Source organism: Diplotaxodon limnothrissa, linkage group LG16 (assembly GCF_057381915.1).
Source record: "Diplotaxodon limnothrissa isolate DT_005_m linkage group LG16, D_limnothrissa_male_GT1.1, whole genome shotgun sequence".
NCBI classification, from domain to species: Eukaryota; Metazoa; Chordata; class Actinopteri; order Cichliformes; family Cichlidae; genus Diplotaxodon; species Diplotaxodon limnothrissa.
Window position 1 is genome coordinate 22,226,641 of NC_140611.1, and position 14,834 is coordinate 22,241,474.

The 14,834-nt window shown below is 41.0% G+C and overlaps 1 protein-coding gene across 1 annotated transcript; it reads right to left on the minus strand.

The window, feature by feature from the left end:
• Positions 1–544: 544 nt before the first annotated feature.
• Positions 545–2,058, minus strand: sox21b (SRY-box transcription factor 21b). Its single transcript, XM_085373829.1, has one exon. It carries the CDS (start codon positions 2,056–2,058, stop codon positions 1,312–1,314), a length of 747 nt encoding a protein of 248 aa, XP_085229955.1. The 3' UTR covers positions 545–1,311.
• Positions 2,059–14,834: the final 12,776 nt, after the last annotated feature.

The following is a 14,834-nucleotide window of genomic DNA, read 5'->3' on the forward strand; positions in this document are numbered from 1 at the left end:
AGAGTACCACACAGTTTTATCTTCCTTCCTATTCACGATTAAAATTGTGATAAATAAGGTTTTGGCTCTTGATAACAATGGGCTGATTTAGATTCCCCCCCCTAGTAATGCCATTCAATGCGCGGACAAAAGCGGCCTTTGGAGGATACCTTACACTTCACCTGGACTGAGGAGCAAGAGCAGGAAAAAGAAAAGATAACAATCTTGTTCATCTCATCAAGAACTACAGCCGCGATTCCCTTCCGTTTAATCCGAATACGCTTTATTGTAGTCCTTTGCTGAACAAGTGAACAGTAGCAATAGTTTGAAGTACATAACGGAGGTTAAAGAAAACACAAAACATACAAATTCCATAAGAGTTAGTTAAAAACGTCTTTTTTTTCTGCACATGATACGAGGAGTGGGAGAATGGTGAATCCAGGAAATTATAAACCCACTAAATAAACTTCCATCTGCAACTTTTTTTAATCTTCTTCTGCATCTTCAAATCTGAACTTTTTTTTCAAGAGAAAGAAAATGGGGTTTGGTGAATCAAACCCCGAAAGTTATAAAGCATTAAAACTGAATATCACCTTCAAAATAAATTACATCCTCTACGTTTCATGTGCAAATAATACAGAACTAGCCTCATTCACTTTTTTTTTAAAAAAAAATCGTCTGGTTCACCATAGATTCCACTAAACAATAAATAGTACAGACATCTATAAAACGGTTTAAAAACTCAAAATATACACCGGGTTTCTAGTGAAATACGTAGCTTCCTGGCCCTATCTCAAACACTAAGCCTATAACGGCAAATAAACTAAAGTCATTTTTATCTGTACACATTTACAGTGCTGTAACAACTCCCCTTAACCCGTGAATTATAACCTCCGGCAACTTATTTGCGAGGAAATGCCTTGATCCTTAACATGGTCATTGTATATGCTGCCCTTGATTCCAAACTGGTTAGTCAGGCAGGTGCAAAAGATAGAAATCGATCAGGACACCCTTAAAAATGAGTTTTCACAAGGGGAAACTGCTTTTATACCTCTCTCTCAACTGTGTGCATGTGTGCCATCTTTTTAGTCCTTTTCCTTGTGGCTGTGTGAAGTGATGGCTTGGTAATAATAGATTAGAGAGTTCTCTAAATAAGCATTACCTTAGATAAAGGCATTAATCAATATACATACACATGTGATATCTGAGACGACGAGCACTTCATCACATGTACAGGTTTGTGCATGCACAATAAAACTCTTGCGTGAATAGCTTTTTTTCTGTTTGTTTTGATTTCACATTTCATTTTCTCAGATGTCCAAAGTGGGCCTATCATAATGCCGCAGCATATGCAGGGTACGGTTCAAGTTGAGATTTTCCCATCCCGGGGAGCAGAATGTATGCTAAGGGTGGTTGGAGTCCTGCTGAGGGCCAGGCCGTACAGTTACACGGGATCATGTAGCCTGGGTTTCCCGGGGACGGATGTGAGTGAGTGTGGGCGTGCGTCCCGCCACCTACACTGCCAGTCCCGGTGAAAGCCGTAGCGCCTCCCGGCGGGTAACCCAAAGGAGAAGCGTACGGAAACGAAGGTGGGGAAAGCTCGGTCATCTTGGATCCCAGGTCGAAAAATGAGTAGGGGTTCGTGGACATGGAGGGGTTGAAGAATACCCTGGCCGCCGCAGCCGCAGCAGCTGCTGCTGCCTTATCGGGGTTCCCAATGATAGACTCGGAAAGTGCTCCAGTGGAAAGCCCGTTAACTTTGAGTGCGTCGTGCTCCCCGAGATTATAGGGCATGGGGAAAGAAAACTTGTCTTTTTTCATCAGAGTCTTGGGCTTCCGCCTCGGTCTGTATTTATAGTCTGGGTGTTCCTTCATGTGCATCGCTCTCAGCCGTTTGGCTTCGTCGATGAATGGCCTTTTCTCAGACTCGGTGAGAAGTTTCCACTCCGCTCCCAGTCTCTTGCTGATCTCGGAGTTGTGCATTTTAGGGTTCTCCTGAGCCATTTTTCTGCGCTGGGCTCTGGACCAAACCATGAAAGCATTCATCGGACGTTTAACGTGATCCATCGGTTTAGACATGTTGGCACAAACTGTCTCTGAAAGCAAAATATTGCACAAAAATCAAACAAAGTATAGATAACTTCCAAGTTAAGTACAGAAAAAACAAAACGCACTTTATAAAGAGCAGCTTATTCAGACAGCGTCAGCAGGACGACATTAAAATGAAGATTCACTTAGACTGCAGCTCGTACGTTTGCTTACTTACTTAACACTTCAGTTCTTCATCTCCCCGGTGATTATCATGCGAAAAGTACAAACGGCAGCGTCCTTAAGAGTGCTCCAGTGTTTCCTGCTTCATGGTTCCATCCAGCAGTGGTACGGCGTTGGTAAAGATGAAGAAGATGAAGCAAAAGAAAAACTGTGCCTTGCTTTCCTCTTGTCGCCTGAGACTGTCAACCAGCACTCAGCAGCAGCATACACGCAAGTGAATGGTAACTCCCGCCTGCCCCATGTGAAATACAGGGGTTGTGCGGCAGGTAGTGAAAGTGCTGCTAGCGCATGCGCACTTGCAGCGATCACGCAGACGACTGCTGGACAGTTTTTTTTTTTCTTTTCTTTTTTTTTATTCTACCCTGATTTTAAAGGTTATACGCATCTCGTATTTACATCTTTATGTATTATATGAGAACTGTGTGTCCTCGGTGTTAAAGGTCAGTAGTTTCATCTTTTCATCCCAACAGCTTTATTCTAATGAGAACTTTGTGTTTAGTTTTTTAAAGAAAAAGTAGGCTACTTAAGAGATGTACCTGAAATACCTGAGGACGGCAGCACATGTGAAAATTAATAATGCTGTCAGGTTTAGGGTGGAAAGCGACTGCAGACAGATGTTCGTTGACGTTTACTCTCACTTTGTATTGAATTTCTGAAATCAGATAGTTAAAAAAACAACAACTCGCGTGCTTTCACTGATTTAAAAGGTATCAGTAGACACTTCCTCTCAGTTTCATGTGTGCGTTTGACAAATCAAACCAGCTCACTCCACTTTCTCACCTTTCGTCCTCACCGGTGACTCCGTCTGCTGTCCCTTTTCCCTTCCCTCTTTCCCCTTGGGTGGCAATGCCATTCAAACAAAACAAAAAAAAGTAGCGCGAGCACAAGACGACACGAGAGCTAAAGAATGTCTTCTTTAATTTTCTGATATTGCGGTATTTGTGGTAAATAAGCAAATGTTGAGGAGGTCTGAAGTGTTTCTAATCGCGCTTGGTGAAAATTAATTACTTTCCTGAAATCCCCCTTTTCACTTTCACTTCAAAGGACTTTCCCAAGGGCAGCGAATCAACAACTGAAATTAGGTTGTCGAATATTCAACTAAGCAATTACAGCTATCTGCAGGACCTGTTGAGCAAATTGTAGGTTTAAGTGGCTTGTTCTGGCACCTTCTCTGTTGCACATAATTATATACATATGTATGTGTGTGTACAAAAAAAGGAAATAGAAGAGCGGCATCGAACAATATTATAAATGAGGAATTAGGCTGTAGGTCGAGCGTTTAAATGAGGATATAAACGGAAGTTTAATTCAATTCACCTTAGTGTTGTCCTTTTTTAACGGTTCAGCTTAATCTCCAGTTACACAATATAGAATGTGGAATTATTATTATTTTATTATTATTATTATTATTATTATTATTATTATTATTATTATTATTATTATTATTATTATTATTATGTCGGGAAATTATTGAAAGTTATCAGTAAAGACCCAAAGTGAAGATGAGGATTTTTTTTTTCTTATTCACATTTCTTTTTACAAGGATTAGCGTTGTTTTATTACCGCGGAGAGAAGACGCTCACTGAGGCATCGCTCTTTTGTTTCAGGTACGAAACCTGACAAGGTGAAGATGATCCGCGCCGGAAACGGGGACCAGATGAGAGACAAACCTGCTGCTTATAAGCTGGCTGGCAGCATCTCTCAGCACCGCGCGCCCCTTTTTTTTGTTCGCGTGTCATTCACCTCGATAACGTTCCCGCAACGAAGCGCTGCACGCGCTCACTCCACAGGAGCGTAAACCTCTCGTGACACCAAAGTGCAAACATTTCTATAAACTGTACGTAGAAGCCCGAGTGGAAAGTTCTCGCTGGGAGTTCTAGACGTGCAGAGGTAAGTATGTGCACACATGCTTGCTGTCACTGGGCCCCTCGAGATTTCTTATTTACTTATTTATATGAATTTCTCATTGCTGTTCTCTTTTATTGTTAGGGTTATTTGACTGCATGGAAATATATAAATTATGGCCTCTGTTTTAATGATGTATATTGCGGATTTGAGGCCTGCTTTAACGGGGCAGGTACAGCCACCAAGGAGGTTGTGTGCTCAGAAAAAAATGTCAGGATTTGTTTTATCTGTTTGAAAGAAGAGCTTATTATATTGTAGACTGATACAACATTAATTTATTCAATTTGTAATGGAATTCATATCTAAAATAATAATAATAATAATAATATAACAACAACAGTAAACACTCCAGTCTGTGTTCCCCCCCTGCTTCTTCTTCTTTTTTTTAACCTCTGCTTGGGTCCTAGAAGGAACACTTAAATAATTCAACATGAGTTAGTGAGAGTGGGAGAATTACCTGCCGATAAAGCCTGGGTCCAGCCTCTGAGACGGAGCCAGCACTCCCACCTCACAGCACATTGATGATAAGAGTGAATAGAAAAATATCATGCAAATAGAAGGCAGACAGCAGCAACAACAAGCCCATGGGGACATTTTCCTACCCTGGGAGATCGCGCACAGTTCACTCTAAAGTGCTAAAGCCATCACTCTGAAATAGGACCCCCTGGAGGTGCAAGAATCTCCACGATAGCGACAAACAGTTTATTCTGCTCAACACTCCACTAAGTCTGTGAGAAAGCACAACAAATTGTGGGGAGAGACTTGATGAGGATCCCTGGATAATCCCAGTTTGCATAAAAAGCCCTCATCTATAAAGAATATTGTAGGATGTGCACTTCACCTCCTCCCACTTTTCAAAGTGTTTACTGTTATTCTCCCATTGGAGCTGGAAGGAGGGGGAATCGGGTCTTTAAAATAAATTGATTTCAAGGGAACACAAGTTGACCTCTTGCTATCTGATGGCTTTCCTTTGACTGGGGGGAGAAAAAGCGAGGGTAAACAACAATATCTTCTGTTTGCCACTTCAAACCCCAGAGTGGGGAGTATTTACTGTCACATGAAAGTTTGCTCATTATCGGGGAGGTTTGTAGAAAGGGAGAGGGAGGGTTCCTGATTGTGTACCTGATGTGGTTTCTTTCTGCTTGTCTGATCACAGCTCTGCCTGGATCTTCCCCTTCCTTTTTTTGCCGCCGTGGCTGCTTCATGCAGACCGAGCCAAGAGAGAAGCGTACACCTCCACAGCGAAAGGTAGTCATTTCGACTGTGCTGAGATGATCTTTATTTACCCCTACACGCTCATGACAACTGCTCCACTTTTGGGGGTTTTTTTTACAGATGATTTTCAGATTAAGGATTTAAGTGTGCAGATAAAGAGCACAAATCAGGATCCAAATATTTCATTAATTTAGCTAAAACCTATTTAAAAGCGCGATAGCTATCATAAAAGCGGCGCTTTAAGGATGGAGAAATATAATTCTGTTACACACATAATTACTGGATATTTTCAGTTAACTCGCTTCATAATTTTTGCACATTTTTTGCTAATCACTCGCTAAAAGAAAACAGGACAACAAAATCCCAAATTTTAAGGCATAAATGTGACATACAGCGAAGGACAAAAGTGTTTTCCCCGTGATGTGGAGAGCATTGAAAGTCAATTTGTCACTATCGCACGCCATTAGCCGCAGAGTCTTATCTCAAGTGAGCCTTTGATAAAGTGTTAATGACAAACAGTTTAGTGCTGAAAGTGATCCCATTGATTACTATTTAAAGGTGATTGCGTTTAGATTAGAAGTCATTTTGTCTAATGAGGTTCCTTTACAGCGTTTACAATACGTAGAAAACATGCTTAAGTGCAAGGCAACATAATGACAGGATTGGTAAAGAGACAATGCCGACTTCAGCATCACCTCAAATGAGTCACACGCAGAATGTCTGAATAAATGCATAATTAATGTGAATATAAAGTTAATATTTTTTTGTGGTTTGAAAATGTGACCTATTTTGAAGGTTGTGTTCTCAAAATATATTCAATAAGTGCCAAATTAGTTGTGCAGTTCTTTAATCATTCTAATTATACAGTCTTTATTGCTCCTTAGGGCAGAATTTTGTGTCTTTGTCTCAGTGGGAATTATTTTGGTGAAGAACCAAAATATTTACTCAACCACAACCTAAATATTACGCATATCAAGAGGAATTGAGAAATAATCCCCTCATAGAGCACAGTATTAACTTAATCACATTAGTGAAAATACTATTGATAGTGGTCATGATCCCTGGTGAGGGAATCTGTGATTCACAATAAAAAAGCCATACAAGATAGAACACAAATTAAAGACTGGGGACTTGAACAGGCAAAATGGCCCTGAGGACTGAGCGAGAGTGTGTGCGCAAGAGTGTGTGTGTGTGTGTGTGAAAGCTTGAATGATGGTAAAGAGGGAAGAAAAACGGGGAGTGATTGTCAGTTCAATCTTCGAGGACCTCAACTGACAGTTACAACAAACTTTGAAAGCACATTATGGAAGGAGAATGGCTACACAGAAGCATGTGGAGTCCGCCAGGCTGATAAGACCTTCATCTTTAAACCGCCGCTTGTCAAAGTATTATATGTAATCTCACACTGCAGAATATCTCCACACCCCGAGGGGCAAACAAAATAGCAGCGGCAATCAAATGACTTCCTGGATCATTAAAAAGAAAACGGCCGATCCAACCGTTTGTGAAAAGTCAGATTTTTGAACTGCGATTGCTGCCACCCACCCGCAGGGTATATGTTTAGCTTAAACCTGCCACGTATTCTCTATGGCAGAGCCCCGTGGTTCATATCCAAAGATACTTGCTTACCTCGGGGCTATGAGATGACTTTTCCAATGATAGACTATTTTGAACCATTTAGCGGATACATTATCACTGGCCTTTCTTCCTTATTATATTCCCCTTATCGCCACAGCATCGCTGCAAAGCCCCAAATAGAGAGTTGTAATTACCCAGACTGCCACCTGATAGCAGCCCTTCTATCAGCTTTATCACTCCAGGTCCTGCTAACTCATCATAGAGACAGAGGGAAGAAAAGGCCTGCTTGTGGCACAGCCCACCACAGATAGCTCATCTCTCAGATACACGTATAGTTCCAATTGGGATCAGAGAAAACTGATGCACCAAGGCAATTTTTTATCCACCCTTTTCCTTCAGCCCCACAAAGACTGCGCTCTCTCAGTCCTCTCCTAGTCTCTCGCTCTTTATGTCCGAGCTGAATTGAGGCCACTCCGCAAACAATAAGAGATCCAATCTCCTTGAACCCGTGGCAGCGCAGTATCATGCTATTTGGGCTTTTCTAGTGCCCCATCGTCCTTCAGAGGGAGGAAAAGAAAAAAAAATTCCAAAAGGTGACTCGTTCATCTTTAACACCGCACACAGTGTCAAAGACACTCGCGTAAAAGTTGGCAGCTTATTGAGTCCAGCTTATTAATTACCTTTGACTTGATGAACCACCTTGCTTGATGTTCTGAATGGGATGCAAAGAATGAATCTATTGATTTGTGCTCATCTGAACTGAATAAACAAAAGGTAAAAACTGTGAAAAGTCAAAGGTCAAGATTTATGTATACTTTTAAATGCTTTTTTACACGCGGGTCTGTAAAGAAGAAAAGCGAAAGTTAAATGTGATCACATCAAACTGCGAAACTGTTCAAAGTATTCACAGGTTGCCTATTAAAAATGACCTTCTGTGATTTATTTTTTTTACCCTTTTCTATACGTCATTATACTCGAAAATTCCCACTAAAAGTCATTTATGAAAGGTAGAATAAGTAAAAATAACCCAAAGAGAGAAAAAAACAAAAGCAGATGACTTAACTAAGCTTGAGCAGAAGACTGACCTTGACAGAGACCAAACAGTGCTGTGAATGAATATATATTCTGGCGAATGTAAGAGTTAAATATATTATATATGTATAAGAATTTTTGAGGATTCTCAATCACCCAAACATTTGTAGCACTAACTAAATTCTTGATGTTACTTCCATTTTGGATCTACACCTTAATTACCCCTAAACTACCCATTAATGTGAGAGAAATACGTAGCAAAAGTTTTTCTTTTCCTTCTTTTGTGATCACATTACTGACAGTTTGGTGATTATTATCTTTGTATATAATTAGCTGTCAGTTTCAGAGTGCCTGTTTGCATTTGTATGACACGCTCAAAGCGCTGCATCCTTTCCTGTCGCGTATTGTGCACATAGCCGTGCCTTTCTCCATCACTTGTAACAAAGAAAGAGCCTTTGTGCGTCGACTCATCGTTACGTCAAAGAAACAGGCAGGGTGACTGTGACCTCCATCAAATGGGAATATTGTGAGGATGCACTGGAACTCTATGGTTCCCATGGCTCGAGCGCCTTCTGACAGAGGCACTCTAACACAGCTTGAAAGGAGAAATCAATCTTATTTGAGGAGATTAAGTGACCAAGATAATAACCGTGTCACTGAGAGAGAAAAAGGAGTCCCACTTTTCACGAGAGTGAAACCAACTTCCTGCAGATGGCTCAGTGTTGCGGCTGAACATCGCATCTCTTTCTCTCTCGGTGAGCACTTTGTAGAGGTGTTGTCATGTGGCCATTCGAGCAACTGCAGTAAGACCCGTTTGTTCCAGACACAAAACACATGGAAAGATTAGCGATACCTGCGCAGTTTTTTTGTTTGTTTGTTTGTTTCCAAATATGTTTGTGCGTGTGTCTGTGTGTGCAAAAGTCATCTGTGTGCACGTGTTCTTCCTAAGCACTGGCTTGAATGACAGTATGATCAATGAGAGGGTAAGTGTCCCGTCAGCATGTTCTGTTCAGTGTGTGTGTGTGTGTGTGTGACAGTGGCTGTCTCAGGTGATCTCATTATTTGATGGACACAGCAGTGGAGAGGCTGCATTCACACTAGCCTCTCTCGTGCTGCACGCTTAATCAGGCCATTACTCATGCAGAGCAGCGGAGGCACTTATAGGAAATATTGATCATATTTTGACAGAGTATTCTCCCCTCTCCATAATCAGCAACGCACCGCCGCCACAGCGCCGATCCAGCGCACGCAGCGCACGCGACAGCATCATTCGATGCCACTGCAGAAGGGCTTCCACTTATCAGCAATCCAAAGCAGACAGCCTGTGTTAGCGTGTTAAGATGTTTGCCTAATGATTTTAACTAATCTGTTTATTTCCAATGTTTATCTAAACAGCCTGTGAGGGAGGGATAGTAAAGCAAGGAACGTGGCTTTTCAAAATCAAAGACTTCAAAGCAGCTAATCGCCTGCATGAAGATTAATGAATTACTCTTACCAATGCTCCTCTTAGTTTTTCACTTGTGCTTTTTTTCCTTTTTCTTTTTTCTTTTTAAATGTTTGGCTAAAATAAATAAAGTGAGATACCAGAACCAAAGAGTGGGACCCTGCGAGAGTCAGATCATCGTCCCTTTGGGATGTTTGCTAAAGATGATGTGACATGCCTAAAGAGCAAAGCTCCACCAGGGGCCCTCAGGGGTGTTTGCGTTTGGCAGCACAAGCCGAAAGTAACCTCTCTGCTCAAATTAAGCCTTGCCAAGGGTCAAGTGAAATCAATATGTTAATCCATAAATTGTCCTGTGTGATAATTACTAAGAGGAACAGTAATTACAAAAGACATTCATTTACTTCTTAGATTTTGTGCCAGGGGAGAGTTTCACCCAGCCTCGATTCATCTGGAGGCAAACAATTCACAGAAGAAGCGTCCCTTTTTTAAAAGCAGCGGTCGATTCTTGCAGGAACAGTGGGTGCACACAAGCTCTCGGTTAAAGCACTTTTGGATATGTTGAAAGACTGTTTGAAGGTTTTTGAACCCCTGTGTAGTCAACTCCAGGGTTCTTGCATTGGTCAGCCATGACAAAGGTTTCACGAAATGCACACTTTTGTCCCTTTTGACAATGTGTCTCGTACATTAGCATAATAACAATATATAAACTCCATATGGGCTGTTGAGGGATAAAACCTTGGTGTCTGCAGCTAAAGACACATGTAGCGCCACACAAACGCCACGCTGCTTTAATGTGGCAACAACCTGTATATGTTCTGATCTGTTTCTTCTCAACCACTTTGAGGCATGGCACAAACATTATACAGGCATTCTTTTCTAAACCCCAGGTTGCAGCTGGTTTGCCACTCACTGCGCACTGCCAAGTGCAAGAAATGGGTTTCTTTTATCAGAATGGAGCAAATCTGGGCTAATGTGTCTGGTAGAAAGTGTCCCAGGGAGCCTCGCTTACCCATTCTTTAGCCATTCTTTCCACTTTTCTCCTCTCCTGCGAGTGGGATAATTGCAGTTTAATTGGGTGACAAGAAATGAAAACTGTGTCCACATTATCTAGGATTATCTCTTTTTCCTCCAGCCTGCCATCAATTCAAAGAAGCCCATTTATCAGCGTGGGGAAGCTGATGCTTGGTCAGCGGAGGAGAAGCTTTGAGCACCAGTTAGCAAAATGAAGAGAGAAAGGGCCCAGGAGCAATGGGAGGGAGCTTGACAGCTAAGGGAAAAAATGCTCTTTGTATCTTATCGTAAGCATACATTAATCTTTAAGATGTATATCAGTTTGGCATTCCAAATCAATAAAAGCACAATGAGATTATTTTCAAGAAAGATGTCTTTGGAAAAAAGAAATAAAACATACACAGCGTTGGTTCTACCTCGGTTTGTTCGCCAGTTGAAATCTATCAGCAGCTTTGAATGCTCGAGTTTAATTATGTAGAAAATTTCCACAAAACGTACAACATCTTGTGTCACTTAAGCAACCCAGACAAAAAGTGCTAATGAATACCAATAAGACTCCCAGCATTGTGGGATGGATGCGCTTCATAGCCAGCTCCATTCATTTCATCACGATTCTTAAATTATGCACAGCAAGGTTACAAAGATTGAGTCATACCCGGGCCAGCCGTAGCTCACCTTCCTTTTTGTTTGAGCTGTACTCAACCTTAAAAGCCTCTTTCACGATGCATGAATGCACTTCATTTTCTCGAGGAGAACTTTGCTCCGATAGCTGGAAAGAGGAAGGTTGTTTAGAGAAGGAAGGAGAGACAATGAGGGGAAAAATGAAAGCTTTCAGATTCCATTATGAGCATTGCAATCTATTCTTTTCAGCTGTTTATACTGTACATTTCCTTCACAATAATACCCCTTTGCCTCAGTGCGCTTGCCACTCGCTCAAGCACAGTCCTAAATGGGTCTTGCGTTGGGTTATGGTAATACAATAAATACGAAAGACGACGAGGAAAAAGTCTGAGGGAGGATCAGGGTAAAAAGAGCAGATCAGAAAATGACATCTGCACAGAATGAAATGAATGAGACCTTGCCAGTGCACTACACAGGTTCCCATTCAGTCTCAGGTGCATTGTGTAAACATTTAAGATGGTCTGATCATTTGGTGGAAAGAGCAGGCTTTGTCCAGCACTAAAGCATGAAAATATGCTGTACAATGACCAAGGTGGAGTGCCTTCCATTCTAATAGGAATAGGAGACCTTCTCTCTATACAATACCTTTGAAGGTTACAGGATGTATTGTCTGTTCTTAGAAGTAAGTGCACACATATGTGAATGTGTTCATATGTGTGCTCATATGTACACATTGAGGGTAGGAAGAATGATAAAAAATATCATAAATAATGACTCATATAACTTGACCAACACGAGCATAGCCTCAATTGGTTCACAGCAACTTCTCTTCTTTTTAATTAGTTGTATTTAAATTTTTTTCAAAGTTTATTTATAACCCAAAGCAGAACATGCTGCTTTTTCTAGGCTTAGGCTGGTATTTTAGTTTATTACCAGTTTAAAATGAGTGATAACAGATGCTAAATTTATAGTTAACTAAACTTTAGTCATTAGCTATTTTGTAGTTAAACAATGGAATTATAATTATTAATATGCCTTCATTGATAATTGGTTTTGAAATCAACTGTGAGCAATATCTGACTGTTTTTTCTTGCAAAGCTGAAACTGCATGTAATACTTATTCTAAAGAGGATCTTAGTAGGCAGGTAGGGGGTGCAATCTGTGTCCTAACGCACTCAAAAAATTGGGCACAAAAATGTCTTTTTTAGGTTTAGGAAGTGCTTTAAAACGTGAAGCCAAAGGTTCCTGATGACACGTTGATATGTAACTAGCTGGGAGAGAGACAGGTCACATCATTGCACCATAACACTAAAGGACACCTTGTGCAGGTCTCTCAGATGCTGACGACTTCGAAGAAAGAGCAGAATTTGACAGCCTATGAAAGAAGACAGGCTCAGAGAGCAGTAATAAATCATTTATCAACAATAAAACACTAATAACATGTGATGATCATTACCACTTACAAAGCATACTGTGTTTGCGTGTGCTGATGTCCTCAGAATTCCATTGTTGTTCTCTTATTAGCCATAAAAACATAAACATAAAGTATATTTCACAAAGCTGTCATTTTATTATACACGCTCAGTTTGCTATTTAATAACAATTATAATAGTATGTGATATGTATGTATATATACCGTAATTATCTGAGAGCTATTAGGAGATGGTAATAATCCAGTCCCACCTAATCATACAAAAACAGTGAAACTTGTGTGGTTAAGCAGATAAATATCAGATATGTTGTTGTAGCAGTCGGCTGATGGTTAGCAGTAATGCAGATGCTCGGTTCAGAATCAGGGCTGGGCAGTAATACGGCTGTGGTGAATGTGCTGCCACATTCATTCAGGCAGTGTTAATCATTTTTACACAGGGCAGCAATATAAAATTGCTAAAGGAGAATTGCTTCAGCCTGGTCAGTGCAGGGAGCAGTTTGTCTAATCAGAGTGCAAATAGGGTTTGATCACTGTCCAGCGTAATCTGGCCCACAAGCAGCATTTACAGCACTAAATCAAGCGTCGGGGAAGCTGCAGGTGCTGCCTCACAGACAGGCCTCCCCCTGGGGGCCCTGTGCTGGGGAATAAACAGCAAATAAATGGCAGTGCTGGGAGAGCGATGAGCTGATTAACTCACTGCAGGGCAGTTTCTCATTATCCCCTTAACCCAGACGGAGACCTACCCAATCTTACACCCTGTCTCAGTTACAGTAGGGCAACTGCCCTGCGCCAACTAGGCTGACATTGTCTGGGTTACACTTCCAGGGAGGGAGAGTCTGTGTAGATGATATATAAAAAGTAAGCCAGTGTATGTGTGTCCATTTGTGTGTGCATGTGTGTGCGTGGACTGTGTGGTCCATCTCTGGGGAGACTGCTAATGTGTCAGCTCCATGGCTCATTTCTTTCAATTACAGTGGCTGGGCTAGGAGAGCCCACCAGCAGTCCACTGACAGCTCCATATGGGTCCCATCACCCCTTATCACGGGGCCACTCGTGGATAATTCATTTACCCTTCATTGAATATGATATATTACCATCAACAAAAGCAGTTATATATCGCACAATTCACACGTTGTTAATTAAGAGCAGGTAAGAGCATTTTAGATGCAAAATAATCCTATTTAAACAAAAGTTGTGTTTTTTATCTGAGTCGGAGGAGAGCCTTTTCTAATTTATTGTATATTGTAGGAAATTAAATATACATGTGCAGTGCCATGTGAAAAAATAAATTTCCGATATCAAAATATCACAAGTGATCAAATCTAGAACCTTTTTGTGAAAATAAATGAATAAGAAAGAAGTGAATTTTCCTATTGTACAATGTTGATTTAGCATGTCACCTGAATATAACTGTTGTAGCACTGTTTTTCCATTGTGCCTCCCTTCGTGGTTTCAAAGCGAATTAATTAACATGATACAGAAATAGGTAGAATGCAAATGTTGGAGCCCTCACTTTATGCCTGGGTATCCTTTTGTTCCCCTTTTATTGTACCAAATTATTTAATTGGGTCTCTCTGATTGTGCACAGACACAGGAAGGAACACAGCCCATTGTTAGCTTCCATACAAGCCACAATACGGTATCAAATTCAATTCCCATCAAAACGGCTGGCTGCTGTAGAGCCCGCAGTGGCCCTGGAGATTAATGAAGATCTGCATCAAGGCAAAGCGCTGGTCTGAGATGGGAGATTTCTCCCAAATAAAAGACCCCTTCACCAAGAACAAAAGGGGCCCTGAAAAGCAACGGGATGTTCTGAGAGGATGAAATAATTCAAAACAAAGACAAGAGTTTGGGGCGGGGAGCAGAAGAGATGGGGGAGAGCGCTGAAATAAAACACTTTCTTTCTTGTGATTTGATTTGATTTGATTTAGTTAGCAAGTTCAAACACTCGTTACAAGTGTGACGTGTGTCTTGACTGTGACTCAAATCTTATCTTAATATTCAGCTAGTTCACATTTTATTAACAATCTTACACCACGGAGATCACGGAGAATGATTTTATAAATGATTTTTGAGCAAAATGCTCTCTCTAAACTCATACCTGAGCTTTAAACGTCATTGTTTGGGCTCGAATAGCTTATCGAGAAAAACATGTTGCTGAGCCTTAAAAGAATCCGTCAAGTCATGGTTCACCTTGATTGCAGCGTTCATCAAAGCACAAGGGGCTGTCAGGATTCACAGTAACACACACAGACTTTCTCTGTTTTGTCCTGTCAAATGACATTCATCTGCGGAGAAACACACTTCAACTGTATTCAAAGTGAATGAATGGATCCCCCCTCCCTT